General features: G+C 55.4%; 2 protein-coding genes across 4 annotated transcripts in view; one reads left to right on the plus strand and one right to left on the minus strand.

The window, feature by feature from the left end:
- Window positions 1–10,017, minus strand: part of RELL2 (RELT like 2) — a 16,522-nt gene extending 6,505 nt beyond the window's left edge. Inside the window, exons 1-5 of one of the 3 annotated variants that reach the window (XM_053957016.1) lie at window positions 9,930–10,017; window positions 2,943–3,156; window positions 1,134–1,196; window positions 991–1,054; window positions 537–725 (exon numbers count right to left, since the gene is read on the minus strand). In XM_053957016.1, coding sequence (XP_053812991.1) covers window positions 537–725; window positions 991–1,054; window positions 1,134–1,196; window positions 2,943–3,150 — 524 coding nt within the window. In that variant the 5' untranslated portion in view covers window positions 3,151–3,156; window positions 9,930–10,017. Of the gene's footprint in view, window positions 1–536; window positions 726–990; window positions 1,055–1,133; window positions 1,197–2,942; window positions 3,157–3,872; window positions 4,295–6,739; window positions 7,374–9,929 lie in introns of those variants that run through there. The other 2 variants (XM_053957014.1, XM_053957015.1) reach the window with 2 other exon arrangements.
- HDAC3 (histone deacetylase 3) lies at window positions 9,649–22,134 on the plus strand. The gene is made up of 15 exons (XM_053957017.1): window positions 9,649–9,778; window positions 10,013–10,095; window positions 13,356–13,498; window positions 15,393–15,474; window positions 15,632–15,688; window positions 15,776–15,831; window positions 17,101–17,234; window positions 17,483–17,563; window positions 17,654–17,727; window positions 17,870–17,934; window positions 18,670–18,759; window positions 18,861–18,919; window positions 20,164–20,243; window positions 20,529–20,686; window positions 20,963–22,134. Exons 1-15 carry the CDS (start codon window positions 9,724–9,726, stop codon window positions 21,030–21,032), a joined length of 1,287 nt encoding a protein of 428 aa, XP_053812992.1. The 5' UTR covers window positions 9,649–9,723; the 3' UTR covers window positions 21,033–22,134.
- Window positions 22,135–22,379: the final 245 nt, after the last annotated feature.

Genomic DNA, 22,379 nt, shown 5'->3' on the forward strand with positions numbered 1-22,379 from the left:
GGAAGTATCAGGAACACTCCCCTATTGTTACATCGCTGCCGTGTCACCTAATTACAGACATCATTGGAGACAGCAACCTGGAGCAGCACAGCCACTCTTTCATTGTGAGCAGGTGGTGGCTTGCACCTGAGACGTGCTGTCCCCTCTGTTCCCCACGGTGAGGTCCCTGAAGCCCCCAGCTGGGCAGCAAGGGCCCTGCTTGCTCCGAGCTGGGACAGCAGGCTCTGAAAGGACACGGAGCTGGGGCTGTGCCCAGCACTGACTCAGCAGGAAAACCCAGCTTGAGTCACCTTCCCGGAGAAGGAGGGAAGCCACCGGTGCATCACAGCCTGCCACATACCACAGGCATTTCCAGGTGCAGGAACCACCTGGGTGCTCAGGAGCTCCAGCTGCAGAGCGGCTGCTGGGGCATCCCAATGCAAAACAGCAAGAGGGAACCGTGGGCACGTGGGGAAGGGGGAAGGAACAGGAGGACTGAGGAGAGCCCGTGGTGCTCATTCCAGCAGGGAAACGTCTGGCAAAGCTCGTTCGGGTACCTGCCCACTGAGAAGACGGTGGTCTCTCCGGGATACATCCTGCTTTTGCCCTCCTTGGACCGCCCCTGGCGCTGCAGCGGGTGCCTCCTCCTCCTGCTGCAGTGGATGCAGGGCGCCTGCGTGGAGCCCAGGTGCACCGTGTGGTGATGTGGTGGGCCCCCATCCTGGCTGCTGCTGTGGGGACAGAGGCTGCAACAGAAGATGACAGGTTGTGTCACCTCAGGGAGATGTCCCAACCCTGGTGCAGCCCCACTGCAGCAAGCCCTGGGAGTGGCAGCTCTGGGGGGGATGTGCGCTGGGGACAGGAAAGAGGAAGAGCTGTTCCACTTGACAAGGGGTAAAGCACTCCTCAAAACCCTCAGGAGAAGGTTGGGAAGATTCTTTGTAGCAGCTGGAAAGGGGCTGCTTGTCCCTCACTGTGGAGCAGCCACAAGCTGCTATGAGCTTCCCTCACCTGGGCACTGGCACTGGCATCTCTTCATTTTCCCCCAACATCTCCTTGAGAGCCTCCACATTTGCTGAAGAGAGAGGGAAAAACAGGAATGCATCAGCCAAAGTGGTCAGCATGGCTCCGGGCCGGCCTATGGAAGTGCTCACCTTCGTTTTGGATGATGATCTTCACGATCTTCTCCACGGTGTCATCGTTCTTCTCGGCCTCATCTGAAAAGAGACAACGTGGCACTGAGGGCTGGGATTCCAGGGCTCCGCTCACTCATCCCTTCCCAGGAGCAGCTGCATCAGCAGAGTTGTTGGAGAAGCCTCGAGTCCCCCGTCACACTGGGAAGCCACTGGGGAACACCAGATCCCTCATCCTGGAAAAGAAACGGCTGAGCCAGCAGCTGCGTGTGCAGGGAGAGGGGGTTGTGTTGCTCCTTCAGAACAGAGGAGCATCTGGAGAAATGAGAGGGAAGCAGGTTCCAAAAAGTCGAAAGAGGAGGGTCCTTGCCCAGCCCTGGAGCCCCTGGCTGCAGGATGCTGCAAGTGCTCAAGGCTCCAAGGGTAACCAGGACACATCCACAGAAAATAAACCCACTGGAACCCACTAAACACAGAAATGGGGAACACACGGTGACAGAGAGAGCCCCAGAGCTGCACACTATTAAAAGCTTAAAAGACTGTTCTGAGGAATCTTGGCTGGTGCCTGCTTTGTTGTGGAGTTCACCCACAGCTTTCAACTCAACCTGCTTCCAGCCACTGTTGGAGGCAGGAAGCCTGGATGGATGATGGATGGATGGATGGATGGATGGATGGATGGATGGATGGATGGATGGATGATGGATGGATGGATGGATGGATGATGGATGGATGGATGGATGGATGGATGGATGGATGGATGGATGGATGGACGGACCTCCAGCCTGGTCAGCAGTGTGAGATATTCCTGTAAGCAGGTTGGAGCTGTGGTCTGGCAGGCAGCTGCCTCAAAGGCTCAAGGGCTGGTAGCATGATCTCGGAATCCCATGGAGATGTTTCCCTGGGCTGTGGTGTCTCCAGAGGGCAAAGCCCATCCTGGAAGGTTCAGAGACTGTCCCATGTCATGTACAGCCAAGACATTAAAGCCAGAGGAGCACATCCATGGACATCTGGAAGCTCTGGCTGCAGCCGTGGACGAGCCTGAGGAGCCGCGGTTCCCTCCCGAGCACCGGCAGCGGCAGCAGGAGGTGCTGATCCTCCCCAGCACTGCCGACGGTACGCGGGAGCTGGAGGAGTTCTGTGGCACCGTGTGGCTGTTCTCAGCCTGGGAAGCAGCCAGAGGAATGTGTGTTCCCCACTTCAGCAGAGATTCAGGAAACCACCGAATGACAGAGCTCGCTTGGGCCAGGCACCCACGCTCGATGCGGCAGTGACTTCCCAATCCAGCCACCCCAGAACAACTTGCAGTGGCCTGAAGCCATGGAAAAAATTCCCTACAGGTCCCTTCCCCTTCTAGCATCAGCCCTGCTTCTCTGGTCTGCATGAACACAGCAGGGACTAGAAGAAGACATGACCAATAACAAACACCAGCTGGGTCCCTGCCAGACCTCCTAACGCCAGAGGGGCAGAGGTGCTTGTGCTCCAGCTGGGAGAGGTTTTCCTTGAGGGAACAGGGGTTATGACTGAGATACTGGGGATTCAGCAAGTCCTGCATGTTCATCAGAATTACCTTTTGGTGATAATGCTCCTTTGGGAAGGGCCAGGCACTGGTTCCCACCTCCCTGTCACCTCGTGGATCAGAGGGATCCCTGGCCCTCACACTCCGGATCCCCAGGGAACACCGCGCTGCTCTCACCGCCCCAGCCCTTTTTCCCAGCGCAGCCACATGTGACAGGTAACCCTCCCAGCCCCATCCCACACCCCAGAAGGGTGTATGAGGAGCACCAGCCCACACCAGGCACAAGGCCGAGCCCTCACTGCCCCAGCACTCACCATCCTGGAGCTCCTCCACCCCGTCTTTGTCATCTGGGTCAAGCTCGTCCCGGAAGGTCCGGCACCGGTAACCCTTCTTCTTCAGGACATGGCAGATCAGGAACCCCACCAGCCCCATGATGAAGAAGACAAGGACAAGGAGGAAGACCACAGTAATGCCGTGCTGGGGGTCTGACTCCCCATCGCTGGGGTGGTGATGGTCTGACATGCGGATCTAGGAGAAGGGGGAAGGCAGGTCAGAGCCGCGGCGCTCACCCCCACCCTGTGCCCATCCTCCCTTTCCTCCTGGGGGCAAGGGGCAGCTCCCAGCTGGAGGCGGCTGCCGGGGGCTCAGCCCTCGCCCCGCAAGGTCCGGCGCGGTGCGGGGCCGCTCGGAGGACAGGAGCGGCCGGAGGTGGCTCCTCGCGGTCTCCCAAGGACACTGCTGCCCCGCACGGCCCCGGCAAGAGGCATCCCAAGGGCAGCGGCGGCGGCAGCGTCCCCGCAGGCCCGCCGGCCCCGGGCTGCGGCGCTCCCCCGTCCCTTGCAGGCGGCTTCCCAAGGGCACCGGTGCCCCGGCCTGCCCGGGGCTCTGCGGCGGGCGGCATCCCCCGGCTCGCCCTTGCCGGAGGATGGCTGAGCATCCTCCCGCGGCGCGCCGCTCCCCCGCAGCCCTCGGTACTCGCGGCCGAGGCCCTCCACCGGCACCGGCACCGGTACCGGCAGCGGCAGGCAGGGAGCCGCGGCAGCCGGGCTGGCGGAGGGCCGAGCCGCCGTCTGCTCCCGCATCGTCCTCCCGCAGAACCGAGCCGGCTCCCTCCGCCCCGGCTCCCCCGGGCGCTCCCGACTCCCTTCCCAAGGGCTCGGCGCCCGCATTCCCAGTCGCCGGCTCCGCTTCCCGGCACGGAGAAGGTCCCCCCCGCCTGTCCCCCGGCCCCGCTGCGGCGGTACCTGGGCCTGCGGTCCTCCGCAGCGCTCTCCTCTTCACCTTCACCTTCACCTTCACCTGCCTCCTAGCAACCCCGCATCCCCGCGGCTGGGGACCGCGGCGAGCATCCTCCGGCCCCGGGCCCCCGCTCCCTGCCTGCCTTCCCCGGGAAGGAGCCAGCTGCTTCTGCCTGCCGCTCTCTGCCGCTCTCTGCCACAAGAGCACCCGCCTGTCCCGATCGCAGAAAAAAATCTCCCCGGAGCTGTTTCGGCGGAGGAAGGTGCGGAGAGGAGCTCGGGGAGATGCCGGGGGCTGCAGCAGGACTCGCAGGAGCGCTGCTCAGGGAAGCTGCCAGGCTGCCGCCCGCCCCGGGGTGAATAACCTCAGCCGCACGCGTGCCAGCCCCGAGCTCCCCTGGCACCTTCCTTTCCTTGAATTTTAGGGCACTGAGCCCTGGCGATGGGAGGGAGAAGGGTGGAAGTGGGGCTCAGTGAGAGCAGGACTGATCACACAGCAGGGTGTGGGGGGGGGAGAGGGGTGCAGACCCCCACACGGGGATCCCAGCACCGAGGAGAGGGTGGAAAAAGAGCCTCAGGAGACTCCTGTGTCTCCCTCCTTCCTAAAAAAAGAGCCATTTGAAATCTCACGCTGTAGTGGTCCCATGACCTCCTTCTCCATCTCCACCACATTATCCTCGCTCTGGGAGGCGTCACCCACCACTCCTTTGCTACTGGAAATTAGACCTGCTCCTCTCCATCCTTCAGCCACCTGCCAGTTCTCCCCCCAGACCCTGAGGAATGCAACCCTTGAAACCCCTCCCAGCCCATCTCCATTGAACGGAGCTCGGATCCATGCACACATTCCTCCGTGGGAATTATCCCATGGGAATTATCCCACCACAGTCTGCCTTGCTGTGACAGAGCCCGTGACTCCTCCAGGCTCTCAGCTCTGCCTCGCTGAGGGCTCCTGTCCCTCTGCACAGGTGACCAAGTTGGCTCTCAGGAGCCTCCTCCATCAGCGTGACTTCAGGAGGTCACCACATCACAGGTGACACCCATCTGCCCGCTGTCCTGACAGGGAGACAGGAATGGAACCTCTGAGAACAAGACTTCTCCTCCTGCCATGGATTGCTGAGCCACAGGAGAGGAGAGCTCTCCAAACCCTGGACCAACAAGCTGCTATCATGCAAGTCTCTGCTGAGGAAGAGCTCACAAAGTAAAGCTCAAAGGCAGTTTGCTCCTTGCCCTTGTTTCTGTGCAGAGGGGGAACTGGCAGGTCTGGGTTCCTGCGGGGCCCTGGGGGGATGCAGTCATGGCGAGTGTATTCCCGTTCTCCTCGTGCCCACGCACGCTGTCCTGCACAATAAATCGCTCTTTCTCCTCCTGGGCATTCCCGCCCAGCCCAGAGCATTGCTGCACCCTACCCCCTTCCAGCTCCCCACCCCCTTCCAGCTCCCCACCCCCTTTCCTGACCCCAGCCATGCCAGGCTGATCAGGACTCCCCATTCAAGGGGACATTCCCATTTTCCCATGGCCTCTGGTGTCAAGGCATTTCCACAAGCTGGGGGACACAGCATGGCACAGCAGCCTGGCCCTGCTGAGGACAAATCCTGGCCTTTATGGGGTGAGCCAGGATGAGGAGGGGGTTCTGTGGCTGTCAAGCTGCTCCCTCCTGGCTCTGCAGCTGGATTACCCCAGTTGAGTGTTTCTCTTCCTAATTCTCCCAACCAGGGATCACCTGCTCCCAGTCCTCATGCTGCTTCCACCACCTCAGCTTCAGTGTCCCTCCAGGGCCTCAGTCCTTGTCCCACTGCAGGACCCCGTTATCATTTTAATGGTCCCACACAGCACCTCGCAGGTGACTCAGAAACAACACCCTGGCACTTCTCTGTCCTAAAAGCAGCCAGCATTTGAGGCATGAACCCACACAACGGAGCTCCCCTTCTGAGCAGGCTGTTCATCCTGGCCGTGTGGGGACAGAACCCACATGGGGTAAAGCCCCACACCAAGCCAGGGAGGTGCAGCTGTGGCTGTGGACTGCCTGCTCGTGGCACGTCCACAGCCTGGGCTCTGCATCCTCTGTCCCTCCTGACCCCATCCCAGCTCCTCTCCCGTCCTGTGTGACCCCACCAGCCGAGGCAGTGGGATCTGAGACACAGGACAATCTGGCTGGAGCCCTGGGATAGGCAGCTGCCTTCTTTCTGCCTGCCCACCTCATCCAGCACCACCAGCTGGAGGAGGAGGAGGAGGTTACACGGTCCGGAACGTGGCACGGTGCTGGTGAGTCCCCTCTGCCTGCTGAGGGGCACTGCTTGGGCACTTCTGTGGGATTTGTCCCTGCATTTCCCATGTCCTGAGCTCCTCTTTTCCCATGTTTTCAGGACTTATGAAACGTCCTTGCTCGTGGATGAACCAATTAGTGACGAGCTCCCATACAGTGGTAAGTTGGAGTTGCCTTTTTTCCTCACGAGCTCAGCTGAAATTCTCGGGATGTTTTATTCTGCATTGACCAGGCCAAAGTGTCAGCACTTCCTGACCTTGGAGATGGCCTTAGCCATGCCTGGAAGTGTCCAAGGCCAGGTTGGATGGGGTTTGGTCTAGTGGAAGGTGTCCCTGCCCCTGCCAGGGGGTTGGAATGCGATGAGATTTAAGGTCCCTTCCAACCCAAACCATTCCCTGCCCTTCCTTCCCAGGACCCTCCTTGGAGCTTCCCTGAATCCTGGAGGTCCTTGGAGGCTTCACTCCCTCTCCAGTCATTGCCTGGAAACACTGACATTTTAAGCTTTGGAGGCTTGGGAGGAGGGGACAGAGTGGCCGAGGAGAGGCTGGTGGGACAGTGCTGTCACCTGTCACCCTCAGCTGGCTCCAGTCCTAGTGAAATTCCACGTTACCTCTTGTCCGCTCTTTTCCCACACCTCTTCTGCAGCCATTGGAGCAAATGTCACCCCACAAACAAGGTGACCATGTCCTTTTGGGAGATCAGCCGCCCTGGCCCCGCTGCCTGTCCACGTGGCAGCTAAACGGGCTGGAGTGCCCAGGTCCAGGCTCCTCTTGGGATCTTCGCTTCGATGCTCAGCCCAAAAATCCTCCTCACGTCCGCAAAACTGCTCCATCCCATCGTGTCAAACGTGTCCCTGAATCCTCAGCCCTGCTCCAGCTTTCCAAATTAGCTAATGGCCGTTAAACCACAGCCTGCTTTTGCTCTCTGAGCACAAAGAGCATCTAAAAATATCCTTCTCCGACACTTCCCTTGCTCTGCTCCAACACCCGTGGAGATGCCCGGAGCAGCACGCGGCTCCCAGAAGGACAGCTCAGCAGCAGAGTGATCCCAGCTGGAAGCAGGGATGTGTCTCTGCTCTCCTCGAGCAGGGACGTGTCTCTGCTCTCTCACCCCGTCCCCCAGGCGGGCACTGGGACGTGCTGCCCGCGTGGCTCCGTGTCCTCAGCCGGGCGTTATCTGGTGGCAGCAGCTGGTGGGGCAGGGACAGGAGTGTCGTCATGGGGGAGCAGCGTCAGAGCTTTGGGAGCTCCCAGCACAGCCGTGTTGCTCAGCACGTTGAAATCCCAGTGATTTCCTGTAGCAACGTATCTGAACTTAGGCCTCAGTGTGCACCAGCCATCCAGCTTGTAACTGTCCTTAGCAGAGTTTTCTCAGAACCCTCTAGAATCTATCGAGGTTACTGAGACATAAACTCTGCTAAATAAGAAAGAAGCTGAGAAACAGAACTCCAAGACCACAAGAACTAAATAACAGCAGCAAAGCACCTGGACTGTGACCAATCCCAGATTCTGAGAGGTGCACACAGAACACGTGGATAAGAAATGTGTGACCAGCATGTGCAGGAGAGTTCAAATGTATAAATAAGTGCATAATGGAGACAACAAACAGCTTCTGCTCACCCTAACCCTAACCCTAACCCTGACCCAATCACATTGGTCAGTTGCCCAGGAGTGCTGAATTTCCCACAGTTTCCCACGCTGGGTGCTGGGCTCGGTGCCAGGTGCCCTCTCTGAGTGTCCCCAGCCACAGCTGTGCCCTGCAGGGTCACAGTGAGAGGGTCCTGGGTCTCCTCTGGAAGTGTCCCTGCCCCTGGCAGGGCATTGGAATGAAATGATCCTTAAGGTCCCTTCCAATCCTATCCCCTAAACCACCCTGTGATCCTTGCTCCACGCTGAGCTGGGATCCTGAAAGGAAACCCACACAAGGAGCGGTGTGGAAGGGGCAGTGGGGGGGACAGAGACAGCCAGAGATATCCTTTAAAAACTCCACCATTTCACCACACCTTGGCACCTGCAGCCAGCACAGCACCCAGAATTCCCGGCCATCCTGCCTTGCCCCATCCCATACAGGCGGGAAGCTCCTCTTGCTGCTTCCAAGGGGTTTCCATGCCCTGGAAATGCCAGCCTGGCATCCACTGAGATGCCAGGGAACCCGTCTGCCCTGGTGCCATCCTCAGGCAGCTCTGGGGGTCCTGCCCCTCTCTGAGACCCCGCTGGGTTGAGGATCCTGTCTCCAGCGCAGCTTCCTTCATCCCAAACTGCAGGAGCCATCAAGCAGGAGGCTGCCAGGAGCGAGCATTGATTCTGCCTTGGTTTTCCAAGCCTTTGGATGAGGCTTCCTGCTCTGCCCGTCCTTCCTTCCCTCCAGCCCGCAGGGAGCAGGTCTGTGCTGCCATTCCCAGCTGGCACTGCTCACACCACGCTCCTCTTTCCATCCCTTGTCAGCTCCAGCTTTTCCCCCATTCCTCACACCCAGCGATTTCCCACGCAGCTTTTGTCCTCCTCCCGCCTGGCGGTGCCTCCAGAGGGATCTTCCCGAAGGTCTGGAGAGCCTGCACCCTGCCAGGGTGGCACCTGGTGACAGCTGGCCGTGGCAGGTCCCCATCCTTCAGGGGTTGGAATGGAATGAGTCCCATCAGGGTGTGGGTGTCCCATGGAAACCCCCCTGCCCATCCCCCGTGCCCTGGGGGTGGGGGCTGCGGCAGCTGGGGGTGACAGGGGAGCCTGGGAGTGACTGGGAGCCAGCTGTGGGCCTGGAGAAGAGAATCCAGTGGCCAGCTGGGCTCACTGGGAGTAACTGGAGCAGCTGGGAGTGACTGGGAGTAGGTGAGGAGGAGGGACGAGTGAGGGAGCAGATGTAGAATTATGTGAGAGAATCCAGCAGGCATCTGGAACTAACTGGGAACGACTGGGAGGCAGCTGCAGGCCTGCAGAAGAGAATCCAGGGGGCAACTGGGATCTGCTGGGGGGGGTGACTGGGAGCACCTGGCAGTAACTGGGGGCAGCTGGCAGTAACTGGGAGCGGCTGAGGGGTAATCTGGGATCTGCTGGGGGTAACTGGGAGCAGCTGGCAGTAACTGGGAGCAGCTGGCAGTAACTGGGAGCAGCTGGCAGTAACTGGGACGTGCTGGGGGGGTGACTGGGAGCACCTGGCAGTAACTGGGGGTAACTGGCAATAGGAGAGGGGCAGTGAGGGATAACTGTGGGAGCTGAGGATGACTGGGGAGATGACACGGGGTTCTGGGAGAGAGTCCAGCCGGTAACTGGGACAAGCGGGCGCAGCCGGGGGCAGCTGCGGGGCAGGCAGGTGAGCCTGCGATGTGCCCGCGGTACCGGGGGGGCAGCTGGGGTGACGGGGGCGGCGTGTGGGCACCGGGGAGCAGCGAGGCCAGCCTGGGCGCAGCTCTGAGGCGCTGGTGGCAACCGGGACCAGTCCGGAGGAGCGGGGGGCGACCCCGGGACCGCGGGGCGGCCACGCCCCCGCCCGTGGCCACGCCCCTTATGGGTGTGTCTTTGCCGTGGCCCCGCCCCATCGGCCCCGGGCGGGTGTCGCGGTGAGATGACGTGAGCGGGAGCGCGGCGCGGCCTGTCCGCCATGGCGAAGACCGTGGCCTATTTCTACGACCCGGACGTGGGGAATTTCCACTACGGTGCGAGCGGGGCCGGGACAGCGCCGGGGCCGCGCGGCGGAGCGGCCGCCGTGCGGCTGGGGCCGGGCCGGGCCGGGCCGGCTGCAGGCGGGGGTGTGGCGCAGCCCGCTCCCCTCTGCCCCGTTCCCGCCCGTCCCCCTCAGCCCCGGACCTGTGCGGAGCGCGGTGCCCGGCGGGCGGCGGCGGCCGTTGCGCCCCCGCAGCCCCGTTAATCCCCGCGCGGTTCCGTTGCAGGCGCGGGGCACCCCATGAAGCCGCATCGCCTGGCGCTCACGCACAGCCTGGTGCTGCACTACGGCCTCTACAAGAAAATGATCGTAAGCCACGCGTGCCGCCAGCCGGGCGGGCTGGGGACGGGCGGGCGCCACGGAGGGCTCGGCGAGTGTCACAGCTCCGCCGCCGAGCCCCGGGGCTGCTTGGGGCCCACGGGTGGGGGACAGGTTCACTGATGTTCTAGAGCTTTAGCCCCACGGGTGGGTGACAGGTTCACTGATGTTATAGAGCTTTAGCCCCACGGGTGGGTGATGTGTTCACTGATGTTACAGAGCTTTAGCCCCACGGGTGGGTGATGTGTTCACTGATGTTATAGAGCTTTAGCCCCACGGGTGGGTGATGTGTTCACTGATGTTACAGAGCTTTAGCCCCACGGGTGGGGGACAGGTTCACTGATGTTCTAGAGCTTTAGCCCCACGGGTGGGTGACAGGTTCACTGATGTTATAGAGCTTTAGCCCCACGGGTGGGTGATGTGTTCACTGATGTTACAGAGCTTTAGCCCCACGGGTGGGTGATGTGTTCACTGATGTTACAGAGCTTTAGCTCCACGGGTGGGTGATGTGTTCACTGATGTTATAGAGCTTTAGCCCCGCGGGTGGGTGACAGGTTCTCTGATGGTTGTAGAGCTCTGTCCTGCGCTCTTGGTGCAGCTGTAGAGGATTCTGATTTATTAAAGAAATATGGATATTGACCTAGCACCGATATCCAACTGTGACAGACAAAACTCTCTAACAGTTTAAAGTTAGAACGTGTATGTTCATTGCGACGCCGGGCAGCGTGTGGGATAGCTCCCAAATGCACACTGCACCTTTCCAATGATTGCAGAGTCCTTTTAGCCACACCAGAATTGAATACCCAAAACACAAACACATATTCATCATTTGGTACATCCCATTCCTCGCTTCCTATGCTAATCATTCCCAAAGCTATTAAGCATGCAGAGTTTGTTCCTTGGAATGGGTCGGTGGTCCCTTTCATGGGGAGGTCCCAAAATGAGGAAGTAAATGAAGTCTTCCTCATTCTGACCTTTCTACCTTTTCAATGCAAATATGACAAATGAACCTTGGTAGAACTCCCATTCCCTGTCTTCAATTGGTTTCAGAACAGAGGAGGCCCACAACTGTCTCATGTTCCTAAAAGCTGTTTGTCACTTTCTATATTCCTCATTATAAACCCAGCTAACTAAACATTGTGCTGACAAGTAATCAATAATTAGTTAACTACTAACTCTAACTTCATCAAGGCCTACTTACAGAATCCCTTTATTTTAATTAACTCTAGTAAGGCTTCTCTCTAACTAAAATCTTAGCTCCTCTAAAATCTCTAAATCTCTTAAATTTATGTTTCAATTCCAAGGAGCTGCTGAGGTCAGGCAACTGTAGAGATGCAATTTATGAAAAGAATTTTAGGCGTTTAGACGTGAGAAGAATTTCCTTTATTCATAAAATTCCCAAATGAAACCACATCCAGGGCAGTGACTGTGTGGAAATGCAGCACTTGGGGGGACTGTGGGGAGCCTTTGCAAAGTTTCTTTTCCAGATCTTTACTGTCACTCTGTGGATTTCCACAAGTAACTTCCCCAGAGTTTTTTTTATTTCCACAAGAAACTTCCCCGGAGTTTGGGTTTTTTTTTTTTTAATTTCCACAAATATCTTCTACAAGTAACTTCCCCAGACTATTATTGTCATTATTATTATTGTCATTATTATTATTGTCATTATTATTATTGCTATTATTTCCACAAGTAACTTCCCCAGAGTTTTTTTTTTTATATTATTATTATTTCCACAAGTAACTTCCCTAGAGTTGGGCTTTTCCTTGCAGGAACAACCAAAAAATGTGTTCTGACCTAACACTTCTAAATGGCAAATCCCTGCCTGAAGGAGGCTGTGGGCAGAGCTCTACATTTTCAGTCTTGAAATTCTTTTTTTTGAGGGGTTATGTTTTCCACAAGCTGCCACTGGGAAGCTGAAAACCTCAGAGACATCTTCATCCCCAAACAGTCAGGGACTGGCAAGGTCAGGAGCAAATAAAACCGGGGGTTTGGAGCATTGGGACTGTGAATTCCTGATGATTTTGTGGTGTGGTTGCATTGTTTGCCTCCGTACAATCAAAGCTTGTGATCCTGTTGGGCTGGGTTTGCCCCTTCCCACCTTCCCCAGCTCAGGAACGTGGCTGGGATTGCTGGGAAGGCTGCAAGGAGCCAGGTTTGTTCTGCCAGCAGCTGAGTGAACATTCCAGCCTGGTTTTCCCCTCCCTTTCTGTTTGATTCCCACATCCCTACTCTGAGAACCTCTGGCTGTCCAGTGAGAGCCATTGCTCCTCTCTTTGCCATCAGTTTTGGTCTGGCTTGGTTTAATGAACCATCAGGATTCCTGGGGAATCCCTGGGAATAAGGAGTCACCTCATCCCCTGTTTGAGTTGTCAGAGGCAGCAGCCTCTGAGAAACACCAAATTCCACATGGAAAGCACCAGGAGAGGAGGAGATGGGCTTGTTCTGGTTTCTTGTGGCTCTGAAAAGGACCAGGTTTCCTGCTCAGCACAGAAAGCAGGAGCAGGGTGCAGTTGTCCTGAGGAATTTCCCTTTGGAGACCAGCTTGTGCATCTTCCCTTGTGTTCATGTTCCACTTTTTCTGTCAAGTGCTTGCTTAAAATAAGAGAAATTAAAAGATTAAGAGGAATCACAGAAAAGATCTCTTATCAATTGAATTGATTAGAGATGGTGGTGTTGATTTTTAACTCCCAGTGGTGTTAATTTTTAACTTCCCCTCTACTGAGGGATGTGCCCTAAATGCCAAACCTGTGTTGTCACAAGATCCTGGATTTGAGTCCATCCACCTCCCTGACCATTCCCCCCATTTTCCTTTCCAGAGGAAACAAAACTCATGCAGCTCTTCCATCTGTAGGGGAGGTTTCCCCAAATAATTTGGAGCCTGTCAGTAAATCTTACAGAGGGATCAGAACCACCCCAAATCAAGGTCTTAAATTGGTGAGTGAGGAAGGAAGGATGTCCCCAGGAAAGGAGAAGCTGTGGTTTATTTTGCTGCCCCAGCAGGACAATGTGCTATGGGGTAGGAAGAAATTTTATGGCAAGAGGTGCAGTCAGGAGAGGCAGGATTTGGATTTATGAAAGGAGAAGCAGGTTTTGTGGAGCAGCTGTTGAATTTAAATGAACACGAGTGCCAGTGTTTGCACATTTTTTATGTACCTCGTGCAGGCCACTTGTCAGTTAGCTTGAGATTCCTTCCAGCCCGAGGAAACAGAGTTTGGATGGGAAATAACTCCTGCTTTTGTCTCTGGAAGGTGTTCAAGCCCTACCAGGCGTCCCAGCACGACATGTGCCGCTTCCACTCCGAGGATTACATCGACTTCCTGCAGAGGGTGAGCCCCAACAACATGCAGGGCTTCACCAAGAGCCTCAACGCCTTCAACGTGGGCGACGACTGGTGAGTGCCCCCAGGAGCTGCCCTGCCCTGCCCAGGGCCCTGCAGCTCTTCTGGAATGTGCCATTCCTGCCTTGGTTTAGGCAGCACGAGGAGCCTGCCCCTCCTCTGCTGTCTGGGTGTGAACAGACAGGTGAGTGCTAAGGAAGGCAGGAACCTCCCCTAAAATGGAAAATTAAACCCCCTCCCTCTGAGTTGTTATAAATTTGAAATTAAGGGGCTCTCGGGCAAAGATATGGGAGCAGGAATAACAGTTCTTTTCATGGAAAACTAAAAATACAAATGCAATAGTACAAACAAAACCAAACCCTGCCAGAGTCAGAGCAGGCCCTGGCAGGCTGTGGGTCAGGGTGGTGGCAGCAGTGCCATTCCATGGGGGCTCAGCCCTCCTGCAGTGCCAGCTGTGCTTCTGCTGGAGCAGGATCCTGGACAAGGCTGGAGTTTTCCTCTGGAGCTCCAGCGCTGGTGTGGATGGGCCTGGGCTCCCTCTGGGAATGCAGTGGGGCAGAAAGCTGCTCCTCTGGGAATGCAGTGGGGCAGAAAGCTGCTCCTCTGGGAATGCAGTGGGGCAGAAAGCTGCTCCTCTGGGAATGCAGTGGGGCAGAAAGCTGCTCCTCTGGGAATGCAGTGGGCAAAGGCTGCTGTGCTGTCCCAAGGTCAGATTGGATCCAGGTAGGAATGCTTGGCTCCTCCCCTGGGCAGAGCCTCTCCCCATGGGATGCTGGAATTTTCTCAGCCATGCAGGGACACTCAGTGGCCATGAACAGAAGAGATCTCCTGGAGGGAGGATTGGCTGTGGGAGAGATAAAGAAAACTGCCCCATGAACAGAGGATACCTGCCCCAGCTCAAACTGAGGGCAGATAGAATGCACACCCCCATTTCCAGCCTAAGTCATGTGTGGATAAGGGTGTGGAGCCTCCTTGATTTCTTTCCCTTTGCTGGGGGTGTTGCAGTGCTCCTTTTTGGGTCTAGATTTGGGCTTGTTGGGTTGCAGACTCTGATTGTTCTGGAAGGGCTTCCAGTTCTTCTGGAATGTGGTAACTGTCTTTGGAAAGAATTTGAGTGCTGCATCCAGCTCTGGGGATCAAAGAACATGGTGGAGCAAATCCAGTGGCGGCAGCAGGCTGAGCAGAGAGATGCAGCAGCTCAGCTGGGAGAGCTGGGATTGTCCAGCCTGGAGAAGGGAAAAGGTGACCTCATTGTGGCCTTCCAGTACCTGAAGGAGCTGACGAGAGCTGGAGAGGGATTTGGGACAAGGGATGGAGGGACAGGACACAGGGAATGGCTCCCACTGCCAGAGGGCAGGGATGGATGGGATATTGGGAATGAGGAATTGTTCCCTGGGAGGGTGGGCAGGCCCTGGCACAGGGTGCCCAGAGCAGCTGTGGCTGCCCCTGGATCCCTGGCAGTGCCCAAGGCCAGGCTGGAGGGGGCTTGGGACAGTGGGAGGTGTCCCTGCCATGACAGGGAGTCAAACTCTTAAGTTCCCTTACAACCCAAATCATTCTGGGACTGGGAGCTATTCCAGTCCCCCCATCTCCTGAGGCAGTGTCTCATCCTGTCCCAGGTGTGGGCACACCCCAGCAGAGCTGCAGGATGGACTCTTGACAGCTTTTGGGAACAGTGAAGCCTTCTCAAGGCTGGTTTGGAAGCTTTGGGAATCACTCTCAGTTTCCCTGTGTTCCCCACTGTGTTTGCAGCCAGCTCACTCCCCTCCTGGGGCTCATGAATTACAGGCAGGGTCAGACAGATCCTGACCCCAAATTAACTCTTTCACAGAGAACTGAGCTTTATTCTCACTCAGGTGTTAGCCCTGGCCCGTTTTAATCCTGGCTGTGCTCTGCAGAAAAGGGGAGGAATGAGGAGTTCTGAGTTGGAATGTGGTTTCTTTTTCAGCCCAGTGTTTCCAGGCCTCTTTGAATTCTGCTCTCGTTACACTGGGGCCTCCCTGCAGGGAGCAACACAGCTGAACAACAAGGTAAGGGGGCTGAGGTGCTGATCTTTTGGAACCCAGCTGGAGCTGAGGAGGAGGAAAAGCCAGGAGGTGTTGTGTACCCCTGGGATGGGCAGGTGGAGGTGGGAAGGAGGGTACAGGGTTGCTGTCACTTTAAACTCACTTCTCTTTCCTCTCTTAGATCTGTGACATTGCCATAAACTGGGCAGGGGGCCTCCATCATGCCAAAAAGTTTGAGGTAATGAGATCTGTGGATTCCTCTTGTCTTTGGGGCCTGGCCTGTGTTGATCTCATCCTAAACTCTTGGGGTTTCTCTCTCTTCCAGGCTTCGGGCTTTTGTTACGTCAATGACATCGTGATTGGCATCCTGGAGCTGCTCAAGTAAGGACAGGGCCAAGGGCTGAGCTCTGCTGGCTGCTTTGTGCTTGCCCTCTGCTTTTTCTATTTCCCTGCCTCCTTTGCCTTTCTGGAATCCAGGAAGCCCAAAAAGTTCATTTCTGTCCTGGCCTTATCCTTAAGACACAAGACAGGGTTTGAGCATTGGAACTTCTGATTCCAGTTTTTTTGGAGTCAGATGTTTTGTTATCCCTCAGGGAGCTTAAGGGGTACAGAAGAGTTCTTCAATCCCATTTCAGGGGCTCCTGAGCCTCAGCCCTTTTGCCACAGTGAGACTTTTGTAGGTAAATGCAAGTTTTGGTTCACTGGAGACACAAAAGTGACTCAAATCTTTGTTGGGCACCTTAAGAACAGGATTTGGGCTGCACACAGATGATCAAAGGACACTTGGTCTCCATAGAAAAGAGTCAGGTTATTTTTCACTTTAGGAAATGAAAAATAAAATCAGAATGAGAGGAAAAGTTACAGAAATACCTTTAGTGTCTTGAATTGATCTGAGATTTTTTTTTAATTTTTTCTTTTTGGTACTTCAAAGTGCCCTCCTTGTCACTGAACCTCAGACAAGTTGTCAAGGAATTAAAAAGGATTTGGAGTTGATCAAACAGTGGTTACATGACTGCTGGCAAGTTTACTTGCTCTCAGTCAGATTTATGGGATGTGCTGGGGTTTCTTGTTCCCCCTTCCCTGCTCTGTTTGGAACCCCAGGATTTCCCTGGCAATCCCTGCACTCCCATTTCCTAATCCTGTCCACCAGAGGCCTCAAATACAGCCCAGTTACCCCTCGGGATATTATTTATGTCCCTATTCTTCTGTTGCCTGTTTCCAGGAACCATTTCTGCAGCAGGTGACTGCATTTTGAGTTTGCTTCTGACTCTGTGTCTCTGGCTGCTTCTCCAGTAAATTTAGCCCAGCCTGGAATTTTTGGTGCTCACCAGCTGGGACACTGTGCTCCATTTCCCACCTCCTCCATGCCAGCTTGCCTTTCATTTCCTGATATGATTAAAATCACTGGAGCTCTTAAAGATTAACTATGAGCACATTGGAAAAAAGAATCTGCAACTTTTGAGCAGCCAGCTGCTTAAATGAGTTCTTTTCCAAGACATTTCTGGCCTCATCTAAAAACCTTTTTGTTCTAATATCCATTTCCAACCACCTCGGAAGAAAATGTTTTAAATCCCAATTTCCAAGCACATCAGAGGAAGATGTTTGAGTGTGTACAAATGCCTGGAATCACAACTTTGATGTATTCCACAGGTATCACCCCCGGGTGCTGTACATCGACATCGATATCCATCACGGGGACGGGGTGCAGGAGGCTTTCTACCTGACAGATCGTGTCATGACAGTGTCATTTCACAAATATGGCAACTATTTCTTTCCTGGCACAGGTAAGTTTTTTAATTTCTAGTGGAAACCTGCTTCAGAATGCCTTGGAAGCTCTGCTGGAGCAGAAAGAGTAAATCACAAAATTCGAGCTGCAGGGGGAAACGGTGGGAGAAAGTGATTAGAGAGGAACAGAAGTGTAGTTGCTTGTAAGAAAGGGATCCTGATTAGGTGGAAAGGCTCAGCCCAGCTCAGCCCTGGCCTTTGCACAGCTCTGAAGTGGCAGGGCTGTTGTGCCTGTCCTGTTTTGCAGGTGACATGTATGAGGTTGGTGCAGAGAGTGGCCGTTACTATTGTCTCAACGTGCCCCTCCGAGATGGCATCGATGACCAAAGTAAGTGTTCCCTTCCCTTTCCCCTTGGCCCCAGGGGATTCCTGGTCCTTGTGCTCCAGAGCCATGACAAATCCACCTCTCTCTCCAAAGGTTATAAGCACCTCTTCCAGCCAGTCATTAACCAGGTGGTAGATTACTATCAGCCCACCTGCATAGTCCTGCAGGTAAGGAAGCAAACCTCTGTGCACACATCCATGCCTTCAGAGGCTGCAGAGGGCTCAGAGGGCTGTGTCTGTGTTAACCTTCTGTCCCCTGGTGTGGATCTGGAGAGCAGTGCCAAAATTCTCTTGTTTTTCTCTTCCCCAGTGTGGTGCTGATTCTCTGGGTTGTGACCGGTTGGGATGTTTTAACCTCAGTATAAGAGGCCATGGGTAAGTACAGCAGGGCTGGGCACAGAAAAACCACCTGAAGGGCTCTGAGGAGTCTCTGCTGTGAGGTTGGACCTTTGGCTTTGGCCTACCAGCAGATTTTGAGGGTTTTTTAACATTTGTGTGACTGGAGGGGGTCTGAGAATGAGGCTTTGTACGAGGTGCTGCAGAGGGGTGGTGAAGGAGGAGGAGGCCATGGAGATGGTCCTAGGACTGGAGCCAGCCTGGGAGAGCTGGGGGTGCTCACCTGGAGAGGAGAAGCCTCCAGGGAGAGCTCAGAGCCCCTTCCAGGGCCTAAAAGGGCTCCAGAAGAGCTGGAGAGGGACTTGGGACAAGGGATGGCAGGACAGGACACAGGGAATGGCTCCCACACACAGAGGGCAGGGATGGATGGGATATTGGGAATTAGGAATTGGTCCCTGGGAGGGTGGGCAAGCCCTGGCACAGGGTGCCCAGAGCAGCTGTGGCTGCTCCTGGATCCCTGGCAGTGCCCAAGGCCAGGCTGGACAGGGCTTGGAGCAGCCTGGGACAGTGGGAGGTGTCCCTGCCATGGCAGGGATGGAATGGGATGAACCTTAAGGTCCTTTCCAACCCAACCCCTGTGCTGGAGATTGCTGGGTGGAAGCTCCAGGTGTGTCACAGCAGCCATGGTGGTGCTGGAGTTCAGAGGAGCATTTCTGACCCATGAACCTGTGCTGCAGTTTCCAGCTCTGGCATTTTCCTCTTTGGGGTTTGTAGGGAGTGTGTGGAGTACGTGAAGAGCTTCAACATCCCCTTGCTGGTGCTGGGAGGAGGAGGTTACACGGTCCGGAACGTGGCACGGTGCTGGTGAGTCCCCTCTGCCTGCTGAGGGGCACTGCTCAGGCACTTCTGTGGGATTTGTCCCTGCATTTCCCATGTCCTGAGCTCCTCTTTTCCCATGTTTTCAGGACTTATGAAACGTCCTTGCTCGTGGATGAACCAATTAGTGACGAGCTCCCATACAGTGGTAAGTTGGAGTTGCCTTTTTTCCTCACGAGCTCAGCTGAAATTCTCGGGATGTTTTATTCTGCATTGACCAGGCCAAAGTGTCAGCACTTCCTGACCTTGGAGATGGCCTTAGCCATGCCTGGAAGTGTCCAAGGCCTGGTTGGATGGGGTTTGGTCTAGTGGAAGGTGTCCCTGCCCCTGCCAGGGGGTTGGAATGCGATGAGATTTAAGGTCCCTTCCAACCCAAACCATTCTGTGATCTCCCACCCCCCACTTTGCTGGGCAGACACAGCCGTGTGTGTCCGGGGTGATTTAATTTGCACCATTGATGGGCAGAGTCCAACAGCATGAAGTTTAATAAGTCTAAGTGTCGAGTTCTACATTTTGGCCACAAAAATCCCCTACAGCGTTCCAGGCTGGGGACAGCGTGGCTGGACAGTGTTCAGGGACCTGGGGGTGCTGTAGACAGCCGGTTGGATATGAGCCAGCAGTGTGCCTTGGTGGCCAAGAAGGCCAATGGCATCCTGGCCTGCATTAGGAATTGTGTGAGCAGCAGGAGTAGGGAGCTCATTCTTCCCCTGTACTCGGTGCTGGTGAGACTGCATCTTGAGTGCTGTGTCCAGTTCTGGCCCCTCAGTTTGGGAAGGATATTGAGATGCTTGAGCGTGTCCAGAGGAGGGCAACGAGGCTGGTGAGGGGCTTGGAACACAAGCCCTGTGAGGAACATTTGAAGGAGCTGGGGTTGTTCAGCCTGGAGAAGAGGAGGCTCAGAGGTGACCTTATTGCTCTCTACAACTCCCTGAAGGGAGGTGCAGACAGGTGGGGTCGGTCTCTTCCACCAGGCAGCAACTGACAGAACAAGGGGACACAGCCTCAGGCTACGTCAGGGAAGGTACAGGTTAGATATTTGGAAAAAATTTTTCACTGAAAGAATAATAAAGCACTGGAATAGTCTTCCCAGGGAGGTGGTGGAGTCACCATCTCTGGATGTGTTTAAAAAAAGACTGGACATGGCACTTGGTGCTACAGTCTAGTTGAGGTGTTAAGGCATAGGTTGGACTCAATGATCTTAGAGGTCTCTTCCAACCTCATTATTCTGTGATTGTGTGATTTCCTGTTGTTTTGTCTAATCCCTTGCACTCAGGGTTGAATATCACTGTGCTTTTTAAGCTCTGCTCTCCCCCAGGCAGGTGGGAGGGTGAGCTCTGCTCTCTGCACAGCTTCTGGCCCTCTGTGCTCTAACTCTGCCTCCTTCCATCTCAGAGTACTTTGAATACTTTGCTCCAGACTTCACCCTTCACCCTGATGTCAGCACGAGGATTGAGAATCAGAATTCCAGACAGGTGAGTGCCTGCAGCCATGCTGCAATATCAGCTTGGAATTTCCAAAATCCTGTGGTTGATGCTCTGTCCTGTGAAACCAGCCCAGGGAAAAAAAAACAATGAGAAAAAACAACTGGGTTGTCTCAGGGTTTCCTGCTTGAGTATCAGTAATTGAATTCGCTCTGCTCTGATAAGTGACTTCTTGCACAAATTTGTTGCTTTTGGCCAGCACAGAGGTGATGCAGGCAGGTGACAGAGCTGTGACACATCCCACTGTGGTGGTCCCTGTGTGTTCTGTCCCTGCAGTACCTGGATCAGATCAGGCAGACCATATTTGAGAACCTGAAGATGCTGAACCACGCTCCCAGCGTGCAGATCCACGACGTCCCCTCGGACCTGCTCAGCTACGACCGCACGGATGAGCCCGATCCAGAGGAGAGGGGCTCCGAGGAAAACTACAGCAGGTACCAGAGCTTCTTCTGGAGCAATGGGCTTCCCTTCCTGCCCCTGGGAGGGGCTGCAGAGGAATCCACCCAAGTCCTAGAGCAAGTCAGAGAATCCCAGAATTTGGGGTTGGAAGGGACCTTAAAGCCCATCTCATTCTCATGGGCAGGGAAGTCACTTCTGAGTCTCTTGTTTTTACCCAAGGAGCTTCTGTGGTCTCCTAAGATGACAATCCCTCAGGCCCCAAGGGTTCCAGGTTTCTCTCCCCTCCCTGACAGGGGTTTCTCTTCCCCCAGGCCTGAAGCTCCCAACGAGTTCTACGACGGTGACCACGACAATGACAAGGAGAGCGACGTGGAGATCTGAGGGCTCTGCCCTGGCCTCTGGGCTGCGGGGCCTCCCGCCATGGACACGGATGCTTGGAGCACCTGCTGGGCCCTGCAGGAGCCAGTTTAGCCCTCTCTTCATCTTGGACTGCGTGTGGTGGCAGCAGAGACAGCCCCACTGCAGGCTCCTGCCACCCGGAGAGGCACAGAGGTGACCAGAGTTCCTTACTTGTCACCACGTCACGGTTGCGGCTGTCACCGCTGTGGGAGTGGAGCTGTGCTGAGTCCTGGCTGGCAGCTGTGGGACTGCCCTCAGAGCCTGAGCCACGCTCCATGGTTCTCCTGCCAGCCAGCTGGGAGCTGGAGCAGCTGTGCCTACGATCTCTGCCTCTCTGCAGCACTCAGCATCCATCCTGCTGTCCCTGACCTCCACTCAGGTACCACCCCAGTGTCCTCTGCAGCCTGCACTGAGAGCTGCTCCTGATGTCCCTTCTTAAGCAGCTGATGCTCCACAGCTCCAGGAATTATTGGAGAAGACCAGGCCAGTTGTGGGGTAGGGGTCAGGATGTCCTTGGAGCAGCTCAGTGGAGTGGATGGAAGGATGTGTGCAGAGCAGAGGCTCAGTCCTTCCCCCCACACCCACATCTGCATTCACAAACGAGTTCTGCAGCATTTGGCTGAGTTGGACACAACCTCCCTGTTGTGTTTATTCCTTGGGAGGCTTGAATGCCTGTGCAACAGAGGTTTGCTGCCTAGGTCAGTACTTAGTGTGTCCTGCGCCTCTAATGTAGCTTCCAGCTGTGTTTCCCACGTTCACACATGGGCCTCCTGTGTGCCAGCAAGAGATCTGGGCTGTTTGCTCTGAGAGGAAACAGTTCCTGGGCTGTACCCAGCAGATGTTGCTCTGCTGCTGGGTGAGGGAAGCTGCTTCCTCCAAGTGCTCTGTTCCTGCCCTCACCCAGCAGAGATTTCCCTTGGCCATCCCTCCAATGCCAGATTTTGCTGCTCCTTCTCCCGAGTCCTCACCTGGTACCTGTGGTGGTTTGGAATGTGCTGTCTGGGGAGGGGGGGTTCAGCCTCTGTACGGTTCTGTTTGTTTACTGATGTCTTTGAACATTAAAGAAGAGGCAGTATTTTTCTTACCTGACCTGTTTGTCTGTTTCATCCCCACACCTTTTTGGCTCCTGTTCTCCCAAGGGTCAAGCATGTCCCTGGCAGGGCAGTGTCATCCACTGTCTGAAGGAATGGAGGGAATTCTGCTCCTCAGAGTAAATGTTGGTGAGTTTTTGGAATCACTGCACATGAAGGGAGCACCATGAACTCCTTTTCAAGAGGCCAGGTGGGGTGGACACCCCTGTTACGCCTCTCAGTCCAGCAAAAGCTTTGC

Source organism: Vidua chalybeata, chromosome 15 (assembly GCF_026979565.1).
Source record: "Vidua chalybeata isolate OUT-0048 chromosome 15, bVidCha1 merged haplotype, whole genome shotgun sequence".
NCBI classification, from domain to species: Eukaryota; Metazoa; Chordata; class Aves; order Passeriformes; family Viduidae; genus Vidua; species Vidua chalybeata.